This window comes from Alexandromys fortis, unplaced genomic scaffold, assembly GCF_014885135.2.
Source record: "Alexandromys fortis isolate MF-2015 unplaced genomic scaffold, M_Fortis_MF-2015_v1.1 scaffold_133, whole genome shotgun sequence".
In the NCBI taxonomy this organism is placed as follows: domain Eukaryota; kingdom Metazoa; phylum Chordata; class Mammalia; order Rodentia; family Cricetidae; genus Alexandromys; species Alexandromys fortis.
The window spans coordinates 4,850,741-4,875,416 of NW_026068030.1; the positions used below are offsets into that span (position 1 = coordinate 4,850,741).

The following is a 24,676-nucleotide window of genomic DNA, read 5'->3' on the forward strand; positions in this document are numbered from 1 at the left end:
ATTTAAACTATGACCAGATTATTGATGTGTGTCTTCTGTCTCCAGAGACCATTTCACCAGGCAGGCCAGGCTGGGTTTGGGTATCCCCAACACAAACTTACCTGCCTGCCAGCATCTATAACCATGTCTGAACTATAGAATTTAAGCTGTATACGTTCTTAGAAATAACCTAGTTCGCCACAATCATCTGGACAGCAGATCTGGAGGTTACAAACCATCTGCTGACTCACTTTCCTTGCTGAATGTCCAGAACCCACACCAGTGCAGTTCACTCAAGCCTAAAAGACAAGGGTAACAATGTATCTAGACAAATGCTATGCAGGTATGTTTAATAGTTACTAAAACAACTGGAAAATCAAAGCTTGTAAGTTTTCCCCCTGTATGTAGTCTTTCTGGAATCAGCTGGCGACGCTCTATGACATGAGACTCAACAACAAGTTCAAGTATTCTTTATTCAAAGTTGAAAAATGTACCACACTGCATTATTGCAAAAATTCACTGGTACAAAACACTTTGCAGCTAGTAAGAAGGCAATAAAAAGTCGATTTTAAACTCATTGCTATAAATTACTGTTACAGTACTTTGCAAATTCAGAATTTCAAACTGCATTTTCTTTTTCTAAATTGCCCACAGTACTCAAGGTTCCTGAAGCTAAGGCAGCTGTTTCAGAGAGGAGGGGAAGAGGTAGTGATGTCAAGGGATTTCCATTTCTCTTTCGATGCCCACATACTTGAGGGCATCAGCCTGGCTGTATCTGAAACGACATGAACAAGAAATGACTCCTGTCCAATATAGGAAAACCAAGCCTGCTGACGTGGAGAATTAGGTCCCTAAAAACACACACAGCCCACCCCAATACACAGCTGCAGGCACCCGCCACTGATCACAACTAGTGGAGAGCGCCTGTGCTAGGAGCATCCCCAGCCCTCCCTGTGCCCTTCTGTACTCTGCTCTGAACCAACTCTACATTGTCATGTCTGGTCTAATGCTGGGAAAGCAAAATCATGATTTGGAAAAAATAGCTAGTGCCAAAGAGCAACCCCATTGGCTGTGCCGAGTCGGAAAATAGGCGCCAAGCCGGGCACTAAGGAAGCTGGACAGCTTTGCCTCTAACCCTGGCCTGCTCGTAGTGACCTCCCCACGAGGACCCTGTTCCAGTCGCCAGATGTCACCTAATTCCCTCCAGCTATACACACACCACAGTGTGCTAAAATTAGGCACACACAGGCCCCCATTGCAGCAACAGGAATTCTCTGACTAGAAATCTTTACCGATCACCTTAAATAACTGTTTGGTCAGGTTTGCCCCACAGCCCGGTGGACTACACTGCCAGCCTGCCTCCTGCCAGTGGAGCTCTGCACTGTCAGTGGTTGGGAATAGCTTCCCCCAAAGAATCCAGTGACCACAGGGTAGCACACACTAAGAATTAAAACAACGAAGATATAAATGTGCCACCCATAAAGATATAAAAACTGCATCAACGAGAAAGGGTGCTGTAGAATACAGATGTGCTCTGAGACGTGGTAAACCCCAGGGGCACAGCAGGGTGCTAAATGCAGGTTTCGGCATGGGGTTTGTTTGGTTTTTGTTTTTGTTTTTTTGTTTTTTCAAATAAACATTGTATAATCAACACACGAGAACCTACATTGAGGGAACATATACCTCTCTACTGGTGCCCACGGCAAACAGGGACTCGAGTTAAAAGAATGCCCCTTCCAATGACGATGGCAGATCTGGTAAAGATCTTAAAACTAGCCTTTTACCTCAGCCCACAGTACAGGAAGGGAAAGCCTGTAGATTATACTAAAAGTGTATTTTACCAACCTGTAATCAAAAAACAGCTCTTCACCAGTCTGGATGGCTCTCTTAGCAAAGATGCCTATCCTGTGGTCACCGTTCACCATCATAACTGCAAAGAGAAACGGGGGCTGGTAGTGGGCATGACGACAGGCCGGGGACAGGGACTCCACGCAGCAAGTGCCCCAGGGGTACTGAAGTCTGCTCTCACTTGATTGGTTTAAAAAAAAAAAAAAGGAATTTTTACATGAAATTGGCAATTCCAACTTAAAAGCTTACCTTTTGCATAGCAGTTTGGATTTACGGAATGATTAGCAAAACGAATTTTGTTGCCCTTGCGGGTTGCGTCCACCACAAAATCTAAAAGGAAAAAATAATCCAGTGAGTAGTTTCAATCATGGATCAGCTATTACCAATTTAGGAGGAGTTCTTCAGGATTCCACTTCAGAGGCAAATAATACATTCAATTTCATTCAATATGAAATGACGTTTGGAAGAAAATGCTATTCTAGATTAAAATGACTCCTTGGTTGTTAAATATGGCTCTCAAATGCCATGACTTCTCAATTATATATTGCTGAGCAAACATGCCTTAAAAATGCGGTCCTGCCGGACTTCTCTGAACATCATCAAGTAGACATATTAATATTCAAGATTACAATATTTCTACAGAACATTTTCATTAAAAAACAAAACCGTTCTATTGGTCTAGCTGTAAGTTTCTCTGAATGTATTGCGTACACATTTTCACAGACCGAGCTGCTGCCTTGCTTCCCCAAATGTGCCCGTCCTCCGAGGTCAGAGGCACTGACTGAGGGGTGCTGAACGACAGAGACTCCAAGTCCCAGGGAATATGCAGCAAGCCACATCAGTGGGAGACACAATGTCCCCTCACAGCCAGAGTCTGTGGCAGAGGCTTGGACTCATTGTTTCATTGTTTCCAGCAAACACAGCCCTTCTACTCAATGGGGACTTCCCCTCTCCTCACACAGCCCCAGCCTAGGTCTGGTGATAAGAAATTCCAGGAGCTGTTCCAGGAGCTGTTTCTGTGGACAGATGCCTCATTTCCAGCATCTTGCTGACCTCAACCAGCAATCAGATCCCAAACCAATTCCAAAGCTCAGAACATACCATTGTTCAAGTTGAACAGGAAGCTGCACATATATTTGTCATACACTTTCCCTCTTCTGTCCGCTTCATCCTGAGAAATGATCTAAAAGGAAGAAGGTGTAGGGGATCAAGTGATGACACCTGTTAGGACATCAAAGAGCCAACGAGCAGAATTTTGGTTCCTCTTCAAAGGGTCACATTCTCTTCCCTTTTTAGGAATGTACAATAGTAAAGAATTTTTAAATTTCATTACATTTTATTTATTAATTTATGGGGGAAGCAATTGTATACTCATGCCCCAGTATGTGTGAAGGTCAAAAGACAACCTGTGGGAACCATTACTCTCCTTCACCATGTGAGTCCTAGGAACTAAGGTCATCAACTTGGCAGCAGGTACCTTTACCCACTGAACTGTCAAAAATGACTTGTTGTGTTTCAATACAGGATTTTTCTATGTAGTTTTTGGAGCCTATCCTGGAACTCGCTCTGTAGACCAGGCTAGCTTCAAACTCACAGAGATCCACCTGCCTCTGCATCCCGAGTGGTGGGATTAAAGGCGTGCGCCACCACCTCCTGACACCAAAGTGACATTTTTAAGAATTCCTAATCAGAGAGATTTCTAAGTCCTAAGCAATATGCCTAGAGAAAATGACAACATCGTCTTTCTGATGAGCAAAAAAAAAAAAAAAAAAAAAAAAAAAAAAAAAAAAAAAAAAAAAAAAAAAAAAAATGCAAACTGTGACTTTCAGAAGCTATCTTACAACTTTTTCCCCCAGCCCTACAACTAAAAAGGCCAAGTTAGTAATGCTGTTGTTTCTGGGTCCCATTCAGCTCATCTGCCAATTAAGTAGGACCACACAGCAAAGCTCTTGTTCCCAAGCCCCTTATCTCCGGGTAATAAAAGCCAAACATGACAAGAACTAAAGCAATCTAGGTAGTTACTATGCAAACCAAATCTACAAGTAAGCCCGGGCTAATGGGTGTTTAGTATTAGTTCATTCTAATATGGACTTGTCCAGTGAAATCTATCCAAAACAATGCAAGCTGCTGCTCTACACAAAACCACTGCATTATGATGGCCTTACCTCTCCACAGTACTCTGAGATGAATTCATTTTTCTGTACAGGATCTTTGATAAAGATCCCCCAGCCCGCTACATCAGACGGTGCCAGCAGTAAGTGCTAGAAAACAAGCACAACCACATGTGAGCCGTGAGGCGGGCAGACTGCAGGCTGCAGAGACCGCAGAGCCGTCTTTCCCACGTGATGTGATAGGTTCAGAGTTGTCAAGTGTGTCTGGGAAAAGTTCAGGATAAATATCCCCTTATAGGAAACCAAACCAAGCCTTTGGTGTCGTGGCCACTGCAGCAAGGGAACTATGTAAGATCTGCTTCACTCTTACTTCTCATCGTCCTCTACTAACTCATTTTCAACCAAACACAACCCAAATGGTCCACGTGACCTAAACTCAGGCCCCAGCATGTGGACTGATCACCTAGAGGTGACTGAATTGTGAGGGCTCTGAACTAATTAACAGATTAATCTCCAGGTAGACTCAAATTGACAGCATTCATTCCTGGGAGGGGATACAGACTAAGTGAGCTCTGATTTGGAGGAGGAGGTCACTGTGTGTCTTTCGTGATGCTCTGCCGCACTCTGCACAGGCCAGGAGCAGCAGACCAACCTCAGCCCTTCAGCTGTTTCTCCTCGGGTATTTTGTCACCATGGCAAAACTGAGAAATACAAATTTTACTTTTGTTAGTTATCTATTTAGTGTGTTTATGTATGTGTATGCATGTGTGTGTACATGTATGTTTGCCTATGTATGTAACATGTGCAGGTTAGGAGCATCTTCAGGTACTGTATCTATTGCTCTCCACCTTACTTTGGAGACAGCATCTCTCTCACTGAACCTGGAGCTGTTTCAGATAGACCCCAGGCCCACCAGCACTGGTGGTGCATGGCTATGCCTGGGTTTCAATGTGGGTGCTGGGATATAAACTTATGTCCCCACATCGGCAGGCAAGCTGCTTACCCATAGCACCATCTCTCCAGACCCTGGTTTTTGGATTGAGACAGACATGGTGTCACTGTGGGACCCAGGCTGCCCTTGAACAGGGTACACCACCACAGCTGGTTGCCGAAACAAATCTAATGGAGCGCAGCACAAATCAATCTTCCACTCTGCAGCCTGCTCAAGCCCACAGCACATTCTGGGGTCTTTGTATTTGTTTTGTTGTTGTTGTTTGCTTGTTTTTTTGTTTGTTTGTTTGTTTGGGTTTTTTCCCTCCCCCCCAGACAGGGTTTCTCTGTAGCTTTGGAGCCTGTTCTGGAACTAGCTCTTGTAGACCAGGCTGGCCTCGAACTCACAGGGATCCACCTGCCTCTGCCTCCCGAGTGCTGGGATTAAGGGCGTGCGCCACCACCGCCCTGCCATGTTCTGGTTCTCTACTGGTGTTTATTCTGGAGACACTGCCATTTCCTCCATAGCAGCTTCCTTCTAGCAATTTCTCATAACACAGAAAACTGCCATGAAGTGTGTCATGATTAATCAGTCCTACTAAGAAGGTCAAGATGACCATTGTTTTCTGTTTTTCGAGCCAAGGTTTCTCTATGTTGCTCTGGCTATCCTGGGACTCCCTGTAGACCAGGCTGGTCTCACACTAAGAGATCAGCCTCCCTCTGCCTCCTGAGTGCTGGGATTAAAGGTGTGCACCACCGCCACCCAGGTGACATAACTTTTCATCATGGCTCTTTAGCATGCTTCACTCAGAACCTTCTTGTGGCCTTTAAAGGGATTCCCAGATCGTCTGAATGTACCTATTCCTATTCTGTTCTACCCTTGTCAGGTACATTCCCAGTCTTTTACTATGCACAAAAAAATAAAACAGCAACAAAAACCCACATGCAGAGAATGGGCCTGTACTCTGACAGAAATCACATCTGTTTCTACTGAGGGGACAGAATGTCTTTGTGTTAACAAGAAAGTTTGAACCAACTATTAAAATACTAGATAATAATGCCTAATTTCAATTCTGATAGCATTTCCGACTATGTCTCAGAACATCAGGGTCACCTTACACCTAGTACAGCATTTATTTTATGGGAAACATGAGAGTGCAATGGCTCATTGAGGTGGCTGACTGTGTCAAGACGAGGCTGGGTATCTGCTCTCCAGCCACCAGCTGTCAACACTACTCCCTGAAACAGACGACGAAAGCAAACTTCGCACATCTATAAGAAGTTCACCACCACAGAAGAAGCTGCTGATGTGGTCTGAATCAGCGGTGGGAAACAAAAGAGGCTCTCCCATGAAGCAAAGTATCTTGACCTATGGCCAAGTGTGCACCTGCAATTGAGACTGGGCATTCTTGTTACAGACAAAGGAGAACTGGAAAGAGAAGTTCAAGTTTGTTTGTGGATGCCAATGAGTGTTCTCAATTTGGTAATTTTGTTAAGAGGGAGGGAGGGAGAGAGAGAGAGAGAGAGAGAGAGAGAGAGAGAGAGAGAGAGAGAGAGAGAGAAGGCTATTTATTCTGGACTGACAGATACTGTTCCTCAGTGGTCTGGGCTTAAAAGAACTAGTAGAATCTGAAAGCTTTTCAGTTTCTCTAAAGATGATGATGACCACCAAAGTATTGCCAGAAATCCCTTAAACAAAAAAAAAGTTGAGGACTAAAGCACCCAAGATTCAGCGTTCTGTTACTCCTTGTATCCTACAACACACACAACCAAGAAGAAACAACACACTAAGAAAAACAAGGAGGAAGCTACAGAATGTACTAAACTTTTGGCCAAGAGAATGAAGTCAAAGAAAAATGCCAGGAACAGACTGCCAAGAGATGGAGGCTATCCTTGTTGGGAGTTTCCACTTATAAGAGTCAAGAGTTCAGTCAAAAATAAGTCTTGAAGAGTAACAAATGATCAAACCTTCAATCTGGGATGGGGAGGGGATGACACCTGCATTATCCAAACACCACCTGAGCATTTCTCTCTCTCATCAGCTGTACCTTTAAGGGTCACTTTTATTTCGTCATTGCCACATAAAAGCTGAGACCATCTCCCAAAGGATGCGGAGAAGGTGAGCTCTTGGTAGAGTGCTTATCTAGCATGCACAAAGCCCTGGGCTCAACCCACAGCACCATATGAAATCACACGTGGGTCGGGCGGTGGTGGCGCACACCTTTAATCCCAGCACTCGGGAGGCAGAGGCAAGAGGATCAGAAATTCAAGTTCATTCTCAGCTACACAGAGAGTTGGAAGACAGCATAGGTTACATAAGATGCTATCAACAAAAAGTTTCCAGACATGACTATCATTTACCTTTTTAGAGCCCCGCTGAATACTGCAGTTCTTGCAGGACACGTTTTTACTGTCCCAGTGGTCGGCAGCTCCACATGTGAGACAGAGGTCAGGGTCACACTCTCGAACAGCCAGGTAGCATGGACACTGCTTGGTGTTGCACTGAGCTTTGCACCGGCACCCAGGAAAGCGGTTTTGACCTTCGGGGATAAATTCATCACCATCACCACGATATCCAGCAATCATCATCTTATACAATCCTTTATAGGAACGTAGCCAATGTCTTGCTGAGCACATGAATCCTCACAGCCTTCCCCTTACTATTCCACTGTAGGGATGAGGAAATGGAACAGCAAACATGAAGCTGCTAGGACTGAGAAGGAGCACTGCTGGGGTTTGTTGTCCATTTTATAATTATGAAATGGCATATGAGTTTAAGTTCTCTGATTAAATATGTGAAGGAAGGTCTTGGACTGAATGGTATTCATGGCCCTGACCATTCCAATAAGCCAGCGGTTCTCAACCTGTGGGTCAAAACCCCTTTGGCAAACTTTCATCTCCAAAAATATTAACATTATGGCTCATAACAACAGCAAAATTACAATTACAAAATTACAAAAAAAAAAAACAAGAATAATTTTATGGCTTTGGGTCACCACAGCATGAGGAACTGTATTAAAAGGTCACAGCATTAGGAAGGCTGAGAACCAGTGTAATAAACCACATTTCTAATCCATCCCGTGGTATTCAAATTCTTTGTACAGCATCGTTAAGTGATTCTAAAAACTTACTGCCCGTACGCTACTTTCCTTTACTCTGCAAACTAAAACCCTAACTTACTCCTCTGATGCCCACAGAAGGCTTGGGGAGATTGTCCTTACAGTCTATGTCACTTGCTGCAATTCAAATGACCAAGGAAAAGAACAGACAAATCCAATCCATTACTACAACTCTGCCTGACTCGTGTGTACACACACACTCACATTGCCCAAAAGGCTGACTAGACATTAGCACATAAAGGCTCAATGGTCCTACAGCAATAAGAGAGCACTCCCAGTCCTTAGGTCTTAATATATCACCATTTCAGTGGCTGACCAAAGGCCTATTCAATTCTCATGCAATTTCACCAAAGCAACAAATACTTACACTCTGAACTACATTGACAAAACTTTTCACAAAAATTTTGTGCTATCACACAAGGGCACGAACTGTCACAAGGCTGTCGTGGATGGTCACAGGGTTGATAGTTGTAAACATGGTTAGAGGAGCCGTCTGAGTAAAGATAACAGCACGCAGCCAATGAATCCAGGGAGATGGGAAATGATCATCACAATTAACAAGACATTCTTCCCCAGTACCTCTGGAACGTCCTTTACTGGCTGCCTTCACTGACCGACACACAGTCCTGCGGAAAAAGTCACCTCCCACCCCCGCAAGTGCTTAAAACCCTGCTTCACCTGTCAGCCCCCCTGCCAAAGTGCTACTTCCTGCTTCTCACTCCTCACTCCTCCACTCGCTTTCCCTTTCTCAAGGCAGTAACTGGGGAGCAACACACATTCCATTTAGATTGATTTGCTAAGCAGAAGTCAATTAAATCAGAATAACCAAAACTTCAATCCAGTTTCTATTCTAAAACAAATGACAACAAACGAAGTTTTAGGCTAATGAGGTTAAATGGGAAGGTGCTGACCCTTTTTCAGTTGTATCTTTCTGCAGTGTGCAGCCCACAACCTGCAAAAAAAAAGAAGAAACTTCTGTGTGAAGGTGCAAGAACAACCAGCTACAAATCACCCCAGACCTGTTTAAGTGAACCTGTCTGTGTAATAAACGCGGCAGTGCTGGAGAGCCACGATGAGCCTGCCAGTACCACTCTCTGCTGGCTTGTCAGCTCAGACTCACCTGGGAAGCAGCTCAGGTTGCTGTGCCACGCCCAAAAGCTGGGCAAGAAAGCACTTGTCCATGCTGCCTATAAGACTATGGAGGTCTTGTGTATCTACTGATTTAGTCTTGTCTGAATTACATGGATATTGGTACTTTTCATAATTTCAGCATCATTAACCATCCAATTGAACTGCATGGTAAGAAATTGTTCAACCAAAAATTTAGAAGCATCTACTAAAGCCTAAATTCCTGTTCCCATGGGAAAATTTCTCTAAAGTTTTAAATGATTTACAATAGCAATGAAACACATACAATATGGGCCTATATAGAATTTTTGAAGCATAACCTAACTGCTCCCATACCTACTCAACTACATTTTCATTTTAAAAAACAGTGGGTTGGGGAGGGGGATCCAGTCATGGTTTCCCTGGCTCTACATTTACAAAAGCATTCTGTATAGTCATTCACATAAGTATTTGTGAGCGGCCATAGCCACAGACTGGGAGGAGGCTCACTTTAAATATCAGACTATAGTACACACTCAGAAAATCCAGGCTCCTAGAGTAAGACACTTCCAAACACTGGCCCAGAGAGCAAAGCAGGAATACATCTTACACCATTCCACACCAAATGGCTAAAGGAACTGTTTATGTAGTATGTACTGCAATATGTCATTCTCAACCAAAACCAATATGGTAACCAAAATTTTTATGACTTGACATAACAAATATACTGAAGTGACCACATATAAAAAGTCACAGCAACCATGCGAGAGAAATGAGGTTTCTCTAGGTCTATGTCTGAGGCCGTTTAAAGCCTTTTTCATACTCACTCAAGTGAAAACTGACTCCTGTTCTTGGGAGAAGCCTGGCAGCAGCACCGGCTCCTCCGCAGACTTACCGATGCTTTCTTTTCTTCTTTCTTGGCGGAGTATCCACATCCTCAGTGGGGACAGGCGCTATGACACTGGACTCTTTGACTCTGAACTCATACACCTAGGTGAGAGGCAGACTAACATGAACAGCCATCCATGCTTTTCTACACTGGGAAGATGTTCGTCTCTCAGGACAGTACCAGGTATATAGACACAGTAGAAACCACTGCCGTCCATCACATCGGGAGCATAGCTAAATTTAGGGTCTGGCCAAATTTCAATTCTGTCTATTTAGATATACCACATTCAAATTGAATTCTAAACTGGGGAAATTCAGAAACTTAGCTAAAGAATACTACTGTTTTAATTTTCTTAAGGGAAGGAGAGAAATAATTCTTTTCAGAAGATGAACAGAATGATATTAAGACACTCCAAGTCTGGACAATGAGCACCTATTATCCCTGTACTTAAATCTCTTTGAACACACATGCTTACCTGTCTACATGTTTTGGTCCCAATTAGCCTAGCAATGGCGCAAAAATTATCGTAGTAAGTACCGATGAGCACTCTAAACATGGAGGCTTCAGCACCGCTCCACTCCACGTTCTCAGGAGGTTCAATATTTGGCTTCATCTTTATTGGTGTTTGACAACGAGAATTTGCTTCTACAAAACCAAATGTTAGCACTAGTCAAGAAATAATGACTAAGACATTGGGGAGATGAGTCAGGGGGTAAAAGCTCTTATCATGGCAGCACAAGGACCAGAGTTCAAATGCTCTCAACCACATAAGTCAGACACACAGCACAGGCATCTGTTATCCCAGCACTCCTACAAGGAAATAAGACAGAGACAAGAGACTCGCCAGCAGTTCACAGGCCAGCTAGCCCAGAGAAGGCAGTGAAAAAGCAACCAGAAGATCTTATCTTAAATAAGATGGAAAGTGAGGCCCTACCCAAGAGTTTATTCTCTGCCATTCATATGTACACCATGGCATGTACACATGCACACACACACACAATATGAACAAGCAAAAATCGGGGTATGCTTAAGAAAAACACAAGGCACGTAATTGTATTTTAGAATTAAGTAAAGCTAGAAACAATATCAGAAAGATCTTCATCCTCCCCAACAGAGCCCATGAAATTCTGCTTCCTTTAACACAGACTTATCAAATAAACACATATGGGGTCTATTGTCATTTACAGTATTGTTCGCAGAGCTGAAAGAACTAAAACTCAGTAAACAGAAGATAAACTCAGCAGCAGTATTTATGAGCAGTATTTATGAGGACCTATGCATAGGTCCTCAGTTTCATCATGCTCCATCAAAGACAGATGGACCGGGGAAGGGTACAACAGCAAGAGCGAGGGGCAGACCTTCCTGCTGGAAGACAAGGCTGGCAGGAGAGAGCACAAACCATTCAGCCAGAGACTGAGAGAACTCTCGGACCTTAGCAATGAAAGGGAGGGAGGTAAGAGCCCTGGAGAGATGGCTCTATGGTTAGGGAGCATACCGCTATTGCAGAGAGGATCTAAATTTGGTTCCCAACACACAAATCAGGTGGCTCACAGTTGCCTATAACTCCAGCTGTCTGTACCTACATGCATTCTGTGATCTGAACCCTCAGAAAGTTCAACTTTCAAAGCAGTAGCACTCACTTATCCCACATATCTTACCAGAGGAGCTAGAAGTTTCATCTTTCTTCTCTTCTTCTTCTTTATCATTGTTCTCTCCCCCAGTTTCAGTCCCTGCTTCCCTGTCACTGTCTGTATCCTTTGACTCCAGCACACTGATGGTGGGGGTGCTGGGTCTGCTGCTGTTATTTGGAAGTCTTCCTCTTCTGCGGCCCCCTGGACGTTTGGGTGGTGTCTTTATCCTCTCAGCAGTAAGGGCAGCAGCAAACTCCTTAGCTCCCTCCTGCAAAATGAAAAATGGAGGAAGCATCAGGGTAAAGTTCTAAACCTTATTTTGGTGGAATAGAATTAAGACATTGCATAACACAAGTTGGTCACGAATCTATCACGGTATCCATTACCAGAGTCATTTGTATATCAACATACCCAACTTTTCGTCTGCTTTTGATAGTTCCAAGAGTTCAGAAACATAAAAATAGGTTCAATATTTTGTTCTAATGATGCAAAATCAGGCAAGGCAGTTCTACATGATGAATTTATAAAATATGTTAAAAGTTAAAATATTAAAGTATTTTGCATAATAAAGGTATTTTCTCTACATATACATACAGTATACTTAAAAGAGAATCTCACATACTAAAGTGTGTCAAGTCAGACTTCCTATTTCAAAACTTAAAATAATGCATACCTCTTTAAAGGTATTATTTAAAGTATACCAGGACACAAAACATATACATGCATGACTTAGTCACTTCCGGTCTTACTATTAAAACATCCAATATTTTTTCCTGTGAAGGATGCAAAGTCACAGGAAGACAAGAAAGAACTTTTAGGAACAAGAGAAGGGTTACATTTTGCATTCTGAAGTATCACAATCCAATCTCAGAAAGTATAAAACAATGGTAAGAGTATGGTTTGTAAAAGAGACCACAGAAACATTTTAGATGAGCCAATAAAGTTCTGCCTTATAAAGAATATAAAACAGTGCTCAAGAATTCCTTTTCGTAATTTTTATTTATTTTTTTAGTGGAAATAGAAGGGAAAAGTTTGAAAGGAGCCAACAGTTTTATACTTCACTCTACAAAACCAAATTGCTTAAAATAGGATACCTTCTGTAGGTGCCATTCATTGAATCTTCTGTCCAAAATCCAACAGGCAATATATACCCACTTAGTTCCTAGGTAGGAGTGGCTTGGTTCAAAGAGGGGAAATGGTAAAAAATAAGATAGTACCCGTAAAAAAACAACTTTCCTGCCTCATATTTTCCTAATCCCTTACTCCTAATCTCTATAATTTAAAAAAAAAAAAAAAAAAAGAAAATCTGTGGGATCTATGGTACAGCTCAAACTACAAGTAGCCTAAAACATTCACAGAAGGGATACGTCCATGCGAAAGGCTCAGGAACGCCTGCACGATTACTGAGTTTCTGGTGTCTTAAGTGGGCTATCTATGCCTCGTACGCTCATAAACTTTGTAGAGAGTCCTTGATCCTAAAGACCGAGAAACATTGCTGAAGAAGTAACACAAATAACGAAGAGTAATACAAGATTAATAGACTACACTGTGCAGTACACAGCTATGAGAGGAACGAGGGTGAGAACACTGCCTGTCATATGGCCATGTAAGTATGGATCCAGACAGCATTAGCACTGCTTCACCACCTCCACCAAGTTCTTAAGAGCCCTCCAGAGAAACAAAGCACTAAATCTCACCAGATGCTGGTAACACTGTGGTCCACAAGGCTTGTTGTCCAGAGCTGTCTCTGTGTTCTTCCGCTTATATGTATTGGGTGTTGCGTGGAAGGCTATAAAATAAACACAAAGTATCTGAATATGGCTATAAAGTTTACTTTTTCATTTCCCAAATCCACTGAAAAAAATCTACCAATATCTTTCAAGTATGCAGTTTATACAACTCCCTCCATCTATCACGGGGTATAGATCATTCTTTCTCCAACAAAGTTAAAAAACATGGCAAACTCTGGAATGATTCATAATTTTTATTTTCCCCTTGCAAGTATGATTGATGGGCATAAAGTATGACTACAAACATTTACTTGAGTATCTCCAACAAGTAAAAATATTGCAAAAAGAAACCAAATTTCCTAATTTTATAAAAAATATTCTGGCATCTACAATTTCTCTGTGTAGGGAGGGTTTTTTTTGCGGGAGGGGGTGAGATAGAAGGGTTGTATCTTTCCCAAGCTGTCTTTAACTCAGGGCAATCTTCCTGCCTCACCTCCTGTGTTTATCACTGTGCTGAGCTCTGACATGATTCCTTGATTTCTAGAGGAAGGTCAGTTGACTCGGCATGGGTAGAAAATGGTTCTCCTTGCTATGTATCTACAGAGATGCCCCAATGGCGGGATTCGGTTCCAGGGAGTGCACACCAGTTGTTCTTTCACAAGATGGAAAACGCCATAACTATTCAAAATCACCAAGATGAAAATGATCTTAATTTGGCTAAATAAATGATATTAACGGAACCAACCATGTGGGATATTTGGCTGTTTTCTCTTTGGTGGTAGCATTTGTAAAGACCTTTTCCCATAAAGGTTCCGCTCTATCTTCTCCCCTCAAATATTAGGGATCCAAACCAGGGCCTTGTTAGGCAAGGCTCAACCATTGAGCTAAGTTCCCAAGTTGTTTTCAACAAACAAACCTTTTTAGTGGTAGCTGGGTTTTGTTGTGTTGGTTTAGTTTTGACCAAAGCTGTGCTATATAGCCTAGGCAAAGCAATCTTGCTTCTGCCTCAATAATGCTCAGGTTATAGTTCTAATGTGTTGTAAATTTGTTTTAGCTCAAAATAAGTTATTCTTAAAATACACTTAAAGGGACTGGCAAGATGGTTCACCAGGTGTAAGGGCGCTTATCACCAAGTTTGATGACCTGAGTTCAATTCCTAGAATCCACACGGTAGGAGAGAACCAACGTCAACAAACCGACTTCCACATTCACACAAGGCATGCATGTGCCAAAAAGTGTGCTCACATGCAAAAACTATCACTCAACCAATGCTGTGAAGAGGAGAGAGCCTAATACTATTATTTTGCCAAATGGAGAAAGTATTAACTCAACTTCTAGTAACATCATTATAACCATAAGTCAATGCATTTCTTAACCGTCACTAGAGAAGCTTCTATTTGCAGTAGATGTGATTAACACAGAGACCCACAACTGGTCAGGATGCAGAGATCAGGAGACTGAAGAATGTTCAGACCTACATGAGACATCACCACACCCCCTTCCTCCAGGCTCAGGGATAGCTGAGGAAGAGAGCAGACTTAGTTTAGAGCCAGAGGCAGTGGATGCCTTGAAAGCGTTGTTATTTTGTGTTTTGGAATGTAACTTTACTTCACATTTACTGACAGGTCCAAGTAAGGTGCTCACTAATAGACAGAGGGAAATTAAGACAACTTCCCAGGTCCGGAAACTAGCAAAGCATCACTTCAGACGAAGTGCACAGTCAACACGAGACGGGCCTATTAGTGGAGAAACCTTCTTCAAGTATTTCTAATTTAAGATTAAAATACTATAATCTCCCCCCCCACACACACACACACTTTAATATTTCCAGGACAAAATTTGTGTTATTATAGCAAATTATAAGTGGAAAGACGCAATAAAAACAGATAAAGTAAAAAAAATGTAAAATAGGTGAAAAAGATATAGCTGTAAGTGTCACCACAAGCCAGGTGTGGTGGCACATACCCCTAATCCCTTTAATCTTAGCACTCAGGAGGCTGAGGCAAGAGGATTGAGTAATCAGCAGTTCAAGGCTAGCTTCTGCCACAACTGACTGTGAGAACCTGTCTCAACAAACACAAATTCTACTTACCTGGAAATTTTACTAGAAACCTCATTCCCTAGAAATGTCAAGGGAAAATTAAGTTTTCATACTGACACTAAGAATATTTTATGCTTTGTTTTGTATTGAAATGCAAATACTTATGAAGCAATTACTCAGTGGATCAAAAAGAAATAAAATATTTTAACATTAGGCAATAACTTGTTTATATAAATGCCCTTCAGCCAATTTGCTACTTAGTAAAATTTGCTTCTTATTCAGAAATATCAGTGATATTTTTCTGAGCTATGAGTTCCTTCACTATCAGAACTTCACTAGATAACAGCCTTGTGAAGAGTCACTGCCTGTACTCCAAGTTAATGGGAAGCAACAACTGGAATTAAATGTGTATAAAATATGTCAGAGGAATCCTCTATCGAGGTGAAAATAACAATACAGGGATGTAACATACTTCTCAACCTTTACTACAAGATATATCAGCACACTCTAGCAGCGACAAGATCTATCGGCACACTCTAGCTGCGGTAAATGACAAAACTTGCTTTAATACATATTTCAACAACAAAAGTAGAAAATGAAAACGTACAATAATTGCACTTACGATGTAGGAAGCAGTCATACTTAAAACATCGCCGACAGAAAAGTGTATGGAATGAATGTAAGCTCTGCTCCCTCTGAACAGACTTAGCATTTGGTCCATCTATGTTTGGGGTGCACTCAGGAGGCAGAGCACCGGGGAGCTGCTGCTCAGTGAGTTCTTTATATCTGACAACAAACGAAAACATGTATGTAAAGCAGGAAGAAAAATCACTTTTTAAAAATAAAATTTCAAAAAGGTTTCCATGAGTTTGATTTTTTTTAATGTTTACCTTAGCTAAAACACACACAAAAAAAATATGTAACCCATAATAGTCTTTACTTATACAAAGAACCAGTCATGGTATCGTGCATGGCAAAGCAAGAATCAAGCTCATTAATACAATTCAGGCACACCACAGAAGAGGATATTATATTAGTCTCAATTAAATATAAAAATCTCTGCCAGTACCCAGAAATGGTTTGCTACAATATACTAGTGCAAACTGTACATGAACACTCATGTGTACTTACTGTCTATGCAATAAACATCCTATAACACACAGTACAAGAATGGGGTGTAGGTGTGTTTGAGAGAGAGCCTGGGCTTGAAATAGCATGTGAGCTGTGAACTATGGAACGGCTCATCAGGCACAGTAATTCCATTTAGAATAAACTAAGACTGCCCATATTTAAAAAAAAAAAAAATGTTACTTACTTTTCTTTAAGTTCTTCTGCTGTGCCCTTATCTGGAAACATTGAGGAAATAGCTTCAAAGATTTTATCAGCAGGGAACTTGCGAGGCGGGCAGTGCTCTTTATTATCTAAACAGTGAGTTGTGATGAGGGAGGTGAAAGAAACACGTTTCAATCATTTTCTCTGCATCACAGTATCTCAACAAAGCTGATTTTCTAAGAAACTATCAACTTTGGTTCATTTTGGGGGAGGCTGGAAGACAAAGACTCTTACTATGTAGCTCTAGTTGGCCTGCAAAGAAGTAGAACAGGCTGACTTCAAACTTTTGGTGGTTATTTTATTATTTTTAGTGTGTGCACCATGTGTATGTGAGAGTCAGTGCTCTTCTGCAGTGGGATTCGAGCTCAAGTCATCAGGATTTGCTCAACAAGCACTCTTGCCCGGTGATCATCTCGCCAGCCCACTTTTCTAGTCTAGTGTTTCTAGCTACGACTGGCTGGGGTTTTTGTTTTGTTTTGTGGGGGAGGTTTGCCTAGGGTAGCCCTAGGTGACAGAAAACTCTACATAGCTGAGGATGACCTTGAACTTCTGACTCTCCTGCCTTCGCTTTCAAGTGCTGAGATTGTGCCAACAAGCTCTATCACGTCCTTCTAATGGAAAAGCCTGTGGAGTATTTGATGAACAAACATAAAATTCATTTTAAGAGCTCTGGAAGACAGAACCCTCAGATTTTGATTATTTGCAACTAACAGCTTTGTGTCAGAGATGATCACTAATCTTACTAATCCACTTTCAGATCTGCAGGCAGCGTGCAGAACTTTGCGCTCATCCAGTTGATCCTTAAGGTGTGTTTCTGTTACAAAGAATCCATGCCTTGCGAAATCGCACTTCTCCCCTCAATTCTACTATGCTTTTAATGCTAGGCTTATTGGGAGAACAGTGTTCTGGGCTCTGCCATAGGACAGACTGGTTTCTAATAATCCGTAACAAGTGCACAGGCAATAGCACAGCTCTGGAGTGAGACCTAGGTCATCGCCTTGGAGCGCAGGGTTCTACTTCCCACTATCACAATCTTCAATTGCCCATTTCTCTCTAAGCCCATTTCCATTATATAGTGGATCTGATAACACCTGCATTAGAGAGCTGTGGAAGGTGAGTGAGCTGGTGAATATGAAGTCAGAATACAACATACATAATATATGATGTTATTATAAAGATGATTATGATAATTGATCAACAAAGTCCAAAAGGATGATCTTCCTTTGCCTGGCAAAGGAAATTAGCTCCAATGAAGAATGACATGCTGCAGAGAATATATTTGATTGTACTACTAAGATGTAACAGTTAACGAAGCCGGCAGTAGTGGTGCACACCTTTAATCCCAGCACTCAGCAAGCAGAGGCAGGCAGATATCTGTGAATTTGAGGCCAGCCTGGTCTATGTAGGTGCCACAGTGTATACTCATGTGAAGATATGAGGACAATTTAGGAGAGTCAGTTCTCTTCTTCCACAGTGTAGGTTCCTAGGGATCAAACTCAATTCATCAGCTGGATGGTAAGCACCTTTACCCACTGAACCGTCCACTAACTCCACACATTTATTTTAAATGATGGAAGGCCCATACAAAAAACTAGTATTAAACATACCATCTCGACTATCCTCTAGATCTTTCTGTTTTTCTTCTCTTTCATCAGGATCATCTCCATCATCATCATCGTCATCATCATTGTATTGGCCAAGAGCATTTACCAACTCCACAAAAATTTCATCATTTATAAATCCACATTCTAATGGTCAGTAAGAAAGAGAGGGGAAAGTGTAACTGACACAAGATTATGCATGTGTTTCCTAATCTGGAAGGACAGTCATCGCTATCAGCACAGCACTGTAACGTGGGGGCAGATAAGGCCAGTCAAAATCATTTCACAGCCAGCAAGAAAACAGTATCTATCTTGAGCATCTATTGCTTTCTCAGGAATCACCCCAACCTAGATGGTCCAGAGCCCATTATTCACCTAATCTTTTAGGACCTGTGGCTTTAGCCTTCTCCCAACCTGTGTCACTAACTGGCCACTTCAAACCTTATTTTCCACTATAATATGACCATATCTCCCTTCTCATAGGTATCAAGGGAGCCTCCTGTACACAGAAACCTTGAACTCAGGATTCTGATGACTCACTCAATTTCAGGAGTTACGGCAGCCCTGACGAAAGGCATTTTGAGCAGGGAGGCTTTCTGAAGCACACATCCCATAAATAGAGCCTTAAACCTAATTAATTTTACTATTTAAAGCTTACCAAATACACACACTCCATTCCTATAAAATGTCGCTGCTACAGTTTATAACCAGTTACTGGTGGTTACCAAGTAGCAAATAAGATCTTCCAATGGAAAAACAAAAGAAACGCTAAAAATGTAGGTCTCTAAGTCCAGGCTAGCCCTTTATAGTCAAGCACAAAATTAATTTTATTACAATTTTTTTTGCAAACCCTATGCTTAAGAAACCAAGCATTTCAAGTCCTTAGCAAAGCCTCCAAGAGAATATACATATAGCTCACCTCTGTCTCCATGAACTTTTCCATCATAATTTTTTATTAGTTCTTCAATGAAAGTGCCATCCTGATCCAGCACTTCATCTCCCATATAAGGAATGTTATGTAAAACAGTTTCATCCTCCACCTAAAATTAAAAAAAATTAAAACCAAGTGTATTCTAATTATTGAAATGTTTTTAAAACTCATTGCAAGGGCCAGAGAGATGACTCAGCAGGTAAAGAAGCTTGCTGCTGAGCCTGACCACCAGACTTCACTCCGCAGATTCATGTATAGGAGAGCTCCCAACAAGCTGTCCTCTGACCTACACACACACAATTTTAAGCCCTCCATGTGAGTACTGCAAATATAGCTCATTAAATGGGAGACACTTGTTCAGCATGCTGAAAACCAAGCTCAGTTCCCAGCACCACACACAAAAGTCAATGAATAACTAAAAACAGTCTTTTTCAAGAGCACTTTCTTTACCCAGATCTCTAGAGCAAGCTCTTAACTACTATAACTGTATTTAATCTCACATGTAATCCTCCCTTTAAGAACCTCTAAGAGCTGGGCGGGTGGTGGCACACATCTTTAAACTCAGCACTCAGGGAGACAGAGGCAGGCAGATCTCTATGAGTTCAAGGCCAGCCTGGTCTACAGAGTAAATTCCAGGACAGCCAGAGCTACACAGAGAACTCCTGTCTTGAGAAATCAAAGGGGTGGGGTGGGTGGCAGAGAACCTCTAAGAAAGAAAACTGCTGCAGGTTACATGAGACAGCATGATTAATAAAAAACCAGAGACAGATACCAGGGTTCAACCTAAAGGTTAGAAAAGCAAAATAGCCACTGGCTCTTACCTCTACCTCAGTTTGAAATAGCGATCCTGCCTCCAGGAATCTCAGAATGAGACTGTGTCTGAGAGCTGTCTCCTCCTGTTTTATAATCTTCTCTAGAGTGCTGGGATTAAAAGCGTGTACCACTACCACCCAGTTTCTATGGCAAACTAGTGTGGCTACTGAGATTAGATGTGTGCCACCACTGCCTGGGTGGTCTGTAAGGCTGACTAGTGTAGCAGTTTTATGATTTTCAGGCAAGCTTTATTTATTAAAATACAAATGAAATATCACTATAGTAGCAAGTTTAAGACATTCTTATTGCAGATATTGAAATGGAAGGCATTATACTAAAACTGATGAATGTGACTTATCAAAAAAGTAAAGAGTTATTGACTTCATTAGATGATCTAGGAAGTAAGGTATTCAATACAATAAAACTCTAAGCAATACTGCGGTAGTCTCAATGAGAAATATCCTCCATATATTCATGTATTTGGACACTTGGTCCCCAGTTGGTAGTGATGCTTAGAAGGCTAAGGAGGTGCAGCCTTACTTGAAGAAGCATGTCACTGGGTACAGGCTTTTAAGATTCCATAGCCTTACTTCACTTCTAGTTCTTTCTCTCCCTTTCTGCCCACCTTGTCTCTGCTTTGTAATTCAGTTGAGGATATGATCTCTCAGTTTCTTGCTCTGGCCACCACGCCCTGCCTGCCATGGTGGAGTCTTACCACTTCTGGAAACATAAGCCCAAATAAGTCCTTCCTTCTATAAGTTGCTTGGGAATTGGTGATTTATCATAGCAACAAGAAAATAACTGATACAGATACGAAACAGAGTATCAATGATCCTGTTATAAAGTTTATGCCAAAATGGTTTGTGCTTCTAAAATCAGAATATTCTACAGCGACAGAAAATATTTTCAATACTTTGATGAACAAGACATACATCAAAGTTGATAGTGCTAATAAACAGGATGGGTAAGTTACATCAAATTCTAACTGACAGCTGGGAAGGGCAAAGAACAGTGTGGAGGAGACTAGAATAGCTGAGAACACAGAGGACAAAAACCAACAATATAGAAGGAAGAAAAGTTTCAAAAATGACAGCAACTATACACGACTGGATGGTTCTGAAGCATGTATAAAGAAACCAAGTTACAGCAGGCCGGTACAGGCCCTTCAACAGGTACTAATTAAAATTTGAGTTTTAGAAAATTAACTCTGAAAAACAGGACAAACTGGCTAAGACTCACTCAAGGTCACGGGGAATATTTTAAGAATTAAATGTTATAAGCCTAGGACCAGACTACGACAACAATCAACAGGAAAGAACACACTAGAAAAGACCATGAGAGACATAGGTGACCATCAGGCAACTAAGAAACAGGAAGATACATTTTTTTTTTCAAATGATCACTAGATAACAAACTTTGAGTTTATTATAAGTTTAGATAAAGAAAGAAATGAAAATTGAGACAAAAGCAAAGTCTGAAGTACAAAAGGAAAATATAGAGATTAATGTATTTGTTCAGGCTCAAGCATATCTGCACACTCTCTCAGGTCCACAAATATCTGCACACTCTCTCAGGTCCACGAATATCTGCACACTCTCTCAGGTCCACGAGTATCTGCACACTCTCTCAGGTCCACGAATATCAGCACACTCTCTCAGGTCCACAAATATCTACACACTCTCTCTGGTCCAAGAATATCTGCCCTCAACTCAAGTTTCATTTCATTTTGCATGCACAACTCCCATCTAAACTGAGTACATTTCTTTGAAAGGAAGTCAAAATTAAATATCTGTTCACTTTATCTTCTCGGTGGTAGCCATCTAACCTTTGTTCCTAAAGTATATGTTAGCCATAACAGCCATCTAATTTGCTTTGGTCATTGACGAAAGCCCAAAAATGATCTAAACTGCCCTCAGGCAATTTTAAACATTAAATTCTTTCACAATCCCAATCTGAAAATATGAAGCCTCGTTTAAGGTACCAAAATGATTCTCAAATGCAGTATTTTTAGTAAAGCCTTAAATGCAAACATCTATTCAACTTCACAAGAGTATCTTTAACTGACACTGTCAGAGTGGCAGAAAACTCACTAACTGTAGTTTTTTTGTTTTTTTGTTTTTGTTTTTTTTTTTTGTAAATGTCTGCTATTCAAACAGCAGCAAGACAAAAACCTTCCAGGAAGCAATTCTGTACAGCGAGTCTCTAACTTCATCAAGATATTCTCTCAACATTTCATTCCATACATCAAGTGAGTAAAGTTAAGGTGCTTTTATTTTATGTGGTGTGTGCGTGCATGTCTGCATGCATACGCGCAGCATTCATACGAGTACATGATTACTATGTGTGTGTTGAAGCCAATAGCCAACTTTGCCTGTGTTCTTCAAGAGCATTCATCCTGAGTTATTCTGAACTTTAGACTACAGATTACTGATTAGGCTTGCCTGGCTGCCCAGCCAAGGAGCCTGTGTCCACCTCCCCAGTGTTAGTATTACAAGTCAAGCCTATACCAACCTGCCTGACTTGCTCATGCATGCATAGAGCCATCTCCCTAGCCCCAATGTGTGTATTTTTTATTTAACAATACAAGCCAAGAATACACTCTTCAATTTCTTTTGTTCAACCTTCCTTCATTCTATTTCCATTAAGAATTAAATTAGCGGGGGCTGGAGAGATGGCTCAGTGGTTAAGAGCACTGACTGCTCTTCCAGAGGTCCTGAGTTCAATTCCCAGCAACCACATGGTGGCTCACAACCATCTGTAATGAGATCTGGTGCCCTCTTCTGGCCTGCAGGCATATATGCAGGCAGAATACAGTATACACAATAAATAAATAAATATTTAAAAAAAAAAAGAATTAAATTAGCATTTTATTACTAAAGTTTGGACTGGTGTTCTTTGCTATGCAGACCAGGCTGGCCTCAAACTAACATAAAGGGATGCCACTATCTCTAACTTTTCCTTAAACTGTTTGATGACAAGCTCTCAGTTAACAAAATGGAGAGTCAGGATGAGGTCACAGAACACTGCACTTTTAAAGAATAAGAACTATAAACTCCATCTTTTAACGTGTTTGCTTCTACTTTTGTTGTGGAGAATGTAGGAAAAGGAGATTAAGCCATTTCAACTATTTTTTAAAAATCACTCCAAGTGATATCATTTTGGTAGCTTTAAAAAATTATTTTATCTTTATCACCATGACAAAAATTAACTTGTTTCCTATTTAAGTACATTATCAAACAGACAGAAGCTATATCACTTACATACCATAAAATTCTGCTGTAAGGGTGACCAAGAATACATTATGGGCACCGATGCGACCGCATTCAGGGTCTTTAATGGGATGACTTGTGCTGGAAAATCCAAGTCACTGGTTACTGAACACTGAAAAAGAACACAATAAAATTTCCTCTTAAAAATAAAAAGATCAACCTTAAGCTGCCGTCATCATACTGTGAACAGATGCTGAATTCTTAAGTAGCTTGGAACAAGATTTTTACCTAAGATGGAAAGGCTCATAAAATCTCAAGGTGAAAACATTTTAGAATTTGCAAGTTTTAAATCCCTCCAGCCTTTCTCATACTTACCATTAACAGTTAGGATCAAGAACAGTTTTCATATTAGCCTCAGAAATCTAATCTGCTGCTGCAAACTTTCTCTAAAAACTTGAGCTTATATTAAATTCTGACCACCCAACCATATAGAATAGAGTGTAATATATATACCAACTGTGTACTTAAATCATAAGACCATAAGCAGAACTGACAGAAGCAGAGAAAACAGAACGGCATGGGCTACAGCATAAATGACCACACCTCCAGTGCCGCATCTCTGCCACATGACAGGCACCCATCACTTCAGTTCTGCGGCATCCACAAGCCCCCAAGGGATGAAACATAAGCTCTGTAAGGTGAAAAGTAACTGAAGGAACAAGTACGATTCTCCCTCTATGCCTCAAAATAATGCTCAGCACAGTATCTCAAACAGGTTTATGAAATCACAGACTGCACTTGCTGATTGTCCCCAACAGAAAGTTCAGTTCAGAGCCCTGAGAACGCCTACGTGGAAAACCGGCCTGAGCTCTGCAGCACCTCGGGACCCTACCCCACCCTCAGCCGCTAACCATGATGTAAGCATACCCATCTCCCTAATGACATGATCCGGAAATGCCACGGAATTTGCAAGTAAGACAAGTAAGGAAATGTTATGTGTGGATTTACAGGAAAATTACACAAAACTGCCAGCTACTTAGCAACTTTACCTTCTTTGAATCTTTCACATTCAATACTTTACTCATAATTTAGCAGGCCAAAAACTGTTGCAAGTCTCTGTAACATTTTTACCGGTTCAGTTGTGTCTCTAGGAGGTCTACTTTAGCAATTTGAGTTTCTAATTCTAATTCCAATTTCAAGATCACACAGGACATTACAGACGATTTGCCAGCAATGGTGAAGACAGAAAACTAGTGTTGAAATAGGAGCGGCGGGGCTGCGTCCCCAGCACCCCGGTCGCCTGCTAGCTTATGCCCGAAATAACAACACACAAACTGTATTCTGTTAAACACTGTTTGGCCCGGCTAGTTCCAGCTTCTTATTGGCTAGCTCTTACATATTGTTC

At 41.3% G+C, this 24,676-nt stretch overlaps 1 protein-coding gene across 11 annotated transcripts in view; it reads right to left on the reverse strand.

Annotated features, from left to right (window-relative positions):
• Positions 1 to 433: 433 nt before the first annotated feature.
• The window catches only part of Ezh2 (enhancer of zeste 2 polycomb repressive complex 2 subunit), a 54,603-nt gene continuing 30,360 nt past the window's right edge, over positions 434 to 24,676 (reverse strand). For 4 of the 11 annotated variants that reach the window (XM_050164443.1, XM_050164444.1, XM_050164441.1 and 1 more), the window contains exons 4-20: positions 23,327 to 23,443; positions 19,238 to 19,358; positions 18,325 to 18,465; positions 16,701 to 16,806; positions 15,993 to 16,171; positions 13,312 to 13,403; positions 11,642 to 11,882; positions 10,459 to 10,628; positions 9,990 to 10,084; positions 8,899 to 8,939; positions 8,355 to 8,480; positions 7,230 to 7,408; positions 3,993 to 4,088; positions 2,929 to 3,010; positions 2,077 to 2,157; positions 1,825 to 1,909; positions 434 to 754 (exon numbers count right to left, since the gene is read on the reverse strand). In XM_050164443.1, the coding sequence (XP_050020400.1) occupies positions 694 to 754; positions 1,825 to 1,909; positions 2,077 to 2,157; positions 2,929 to 3,010; positions 3,993 to 4,088; positions 7,230 to 7,408; positions 8,355 to 8,480; positions 8,899 to 8,939; positions 9,990 to 10,084; positions 10,459 to 10,628; positions 11,642 to 11,882; positions 13,312 to 13,403; positions 15,993 to 16,171; positions 16,701 to 16,806; positions 18,325 to 18,465; positions 19,238 to 19,358; positions 23,327 to 23,443 (2,013 nt within the window). In that variant the 3' untranslated portion in view covers positions 434 to 693. The remainder of the gene's footprint in view (positions 755 to 1,824; positions 1,910 to 2,076; positions 2,158 to 2,928; positions 3,011 to 3,992; positions 4,089 to 7,229; positions 7,409 to 8,354; positions 8,481 to 8,898; positions 8,940 to 9,989; positions 10,085 to 10,458; positions 10,629 to 11,641; positions 11,883 to 13,311; positions 13,404 to 15,992; positions 16,172 to 16,700; positions 16,807 to 18,324; positions 18,466 to 19,237; positions 19,359 to 23,326; positions 23,444 to 24,676) is intronic. The other 7 variants (XM_050164442.1, XM_050164439.1, XM_050164448.1 and 4 more) reach the window with 4 other exon arrangements.